The sequence below is a fragment of the Solanum verrucosum genome, unplaced genomic scaffold (genome assembly GCF_900185275.1).
Source record: "Solanum verrucosum unplaced genomic scaffold, falcon-dt-bn FXZP01000033.1, whole genome shotgun sequence".
NCBI classification, from domain to species: domain Eukaryota; kingdom Viridiplantae; phylum Streptophyta; class Magnoliopsida; order Solanales; family Solanaceae; genus Solanum; species Solanum verrucosum.
This window is the reverse complement of record NW_026020752.1, coordinates 2,415,774-2,418,432: the sequence shown is the minus strand read 5'-3', so window position 1 is coordinate 2,418,432 and position 2,659 is coordinate 2,415,774. Positions and strand designations below refer to the sequence as shown.

The window sequence follows — 2,659 nt, the reverse complement described above, 5'->3', positions numbered from 1 at the left end:
AGTGATCCGTGGTCTTGGGGCAGTAGCTTGGCCAAGGTTGGGCAGCCTTGGCCTTTGTCTTAGGCCTTGCCCCCTTGGCTTGGCACTTTCCCCTCCAACCCTTAACCAACATCAAGAAGGGTCTATCAATAACGGAGTCCATCACGTACCTTGACGTTGACTCACTAAACTCCATCAAACAAGGCTCGGGACAACATTACACAACATGAAACCTCGTTACAAACTCAACACAAAGTTATTAGGATCTAGTTTCACTAGTTCATTTTTTGGGTCGTTACATTATCCACCACTTAAGAACATTCGTCCTCGAATGAAACTTTAAACACGTTAATGGGTAACGACTCAAGACTAGCTGCCCACAATCATGACACATCAATACACATGCACAACATCATAGGAGGAAACATCAACTCCACATCAATAAGCTCAATGCATATATAAGAAAATAGGAACTAAATCTACGAACTCATTATGAACAAAACATGAACATTTCTAGTTTCATTGGAGGAACTTCCTTCTCCAACTCACATCGTGCTCATCATAACATCATTAGGCACATTATGCAATTTTCTCTTAAAAGCACATTATGCAACTCTTTCAAGAACATATTTAAGCATACTCAACAAGTCAACTCATGAAGCATTTAAGCAACTCATCATAGATGCATATCAACATGAGGAGCACAATCATGAAAACTCATTTTCTCATATGAACATAAACTTCATTAAAACATGCATAACATAAGGAAACCATGGAAACTCATTTTCACATAGGACCCCAAAACATGATACAAGCTACTAGGAACTCTTGGTCTCAAGCTTGAATAAGAATAGAAGGAAAGAGATAAGGACATCAAAACTCACCACAACCTACAATTCAACATACCATCCCCCACTTAGGAGAAAACCCAACTAAGGATAACATGAACATCAACAAAAGAATCTCATCACAATAAAAGGAACTATAACTTACTGGTGCCTTCATCCGGATTAGCTCCTTTGTCCTTGTTAGCTTTAAGAGCATAGAAACGGTTCTTCTTTGGAGCATTAGGATTCAGGCCAACATAAGAAGCTTGTTTGGCCTCCCTTCCTCTAGCCGTAAAAGTAGAACAATTCCTCACTTGATGATCAGGATTTCCACAACCATAGCACCCACTAGTACCGACTAAGCACTTTCCATTATGCCTCTTCCCACAAGTGGTACAAAGAAGCTTAGAAGATTGAATTCCACCGTGTTTCTCCTCATTAGCCTTAGGAGCACTAGAAGAATCTTGGTTAGGATATCTCTTCTTTAACCTAGGTTGACCTTGCTCATCGAAACTACCCATTTTCAACTCCCTACCCTTTCTCTTAAGTTTGGACTTCTCAATAGATTGAGCATACACCATAAGTCTAGAAATGTCCATATCATTGTGGAGCATCGTCGTATGACACTCTTTCTCAACTAGGTCGGATATACCCATCACATACCTACTCATCTCATCCCTAGGGTTAGACACCAATGATGGAGTACTCTTCCACACTCATGCTACCTTGCTTAAGATTTATGAACTCCTCAACCTTACACTCCCTCTTCTCACGGGGAAAGTACCTACCAAGGAAAGCTCCTTGAAACTCCTCTCATTCTATCGGACCCGCTTCTAAAGGCCTATTACTTTTCCATTGAGTGAACCACACTTGGGCCACGTCTTTCAATTGATAGGAAGCCAACTCCGCTTTCTCCCTAGAAGATACCCCCATAGCATTGACTATCTTATATACTTCATCCAAGAATTCTTGGGGATCCTCTCCCACTCTAGAACAAAGAAATATCCGAGGATTAATTCTCACAAAGTCTCTCAACCTTGAGGCCACGGTACTCTTATTAGCATTCACCTTAGGCCCCACATATTGGTTAGCTTGAGCCATCATAGCTTGAGCTAAGGTTAGAAAAGCCTCCCTAATCTCTTCATTGGTCATGCCCGGGGGATCCACCGGAACTTGATTTTCTTGAGGTACTTGGTAACCTTGAAGACCTTGGGGAGGAACTCCCTCATTCCCTATCTCCTCTTCCATCCTTCTTGGGTTAGCCCTTGTATTCATATCCTATAAACACAAGAGAAGGGTTAGGAAATCTATAAAACTAAAATCTAAGGCATGACTTCAAGATTATGAAAGAAGTGTAACTTTCTAATGTCCTATAGCCTCTCACTCATAGATGTATCTCGACTCACACCGATGAACAAGACACTACTAGACGTGGCTTGTGAGACTTTGATTCTAAAACCATTTCCACAAACTTATGCTCTGATACCATGTTTTTCACGATCCGAGAGCACCCCCTAGTTGTAACACGGCGTACTCAACCCCGAAGGGATCTTATATAAGCCTCATAGTCATTCATTATATTCAATAGTGAAAATAGTGCGGAATTTAAAAGTTATTTAAATCCAAACATTAAAACTTCACTAAAAACAACCTTTAAAAGACACATCGGAAGTCTAAAAGGGACATTTTAGTTGAAAGCATGCAATTTACTAAGTTAAATCATCATTTTGAAGATAATGGAAAATCATAAGTCATAAGCATAATTAACTCATAGATTATCTTACCATACGAGGAACATATCATAAATACCCACAAAGCATACTTGTGCAATGCACAAATAAGATCCCATAATC

The 2,659-nt window shown here is 40.0% G+C and overlaps 1 protein-coding gene across 1 annotated transcript; it reads right to left on the bottom strand.

Moving 5' to 3' along the window:
- Nucleotides 1–961: 961 nt before the first annotated feature.
- On the bottom strand, nt 962–1,462 carry LOC125812718 (uncharacterized). The gene has a single exon (XM_049492198.1). The coding sequence runs from the start codon at nt 1,460–1,462 to the stop codon at nt 962–964; it is 501 nt and encodes a 166-aa protein (XP_049348155.1).
- Between the last annotated feature and the right edge of the window lie 1,197 nt (nt 1,463–2,659).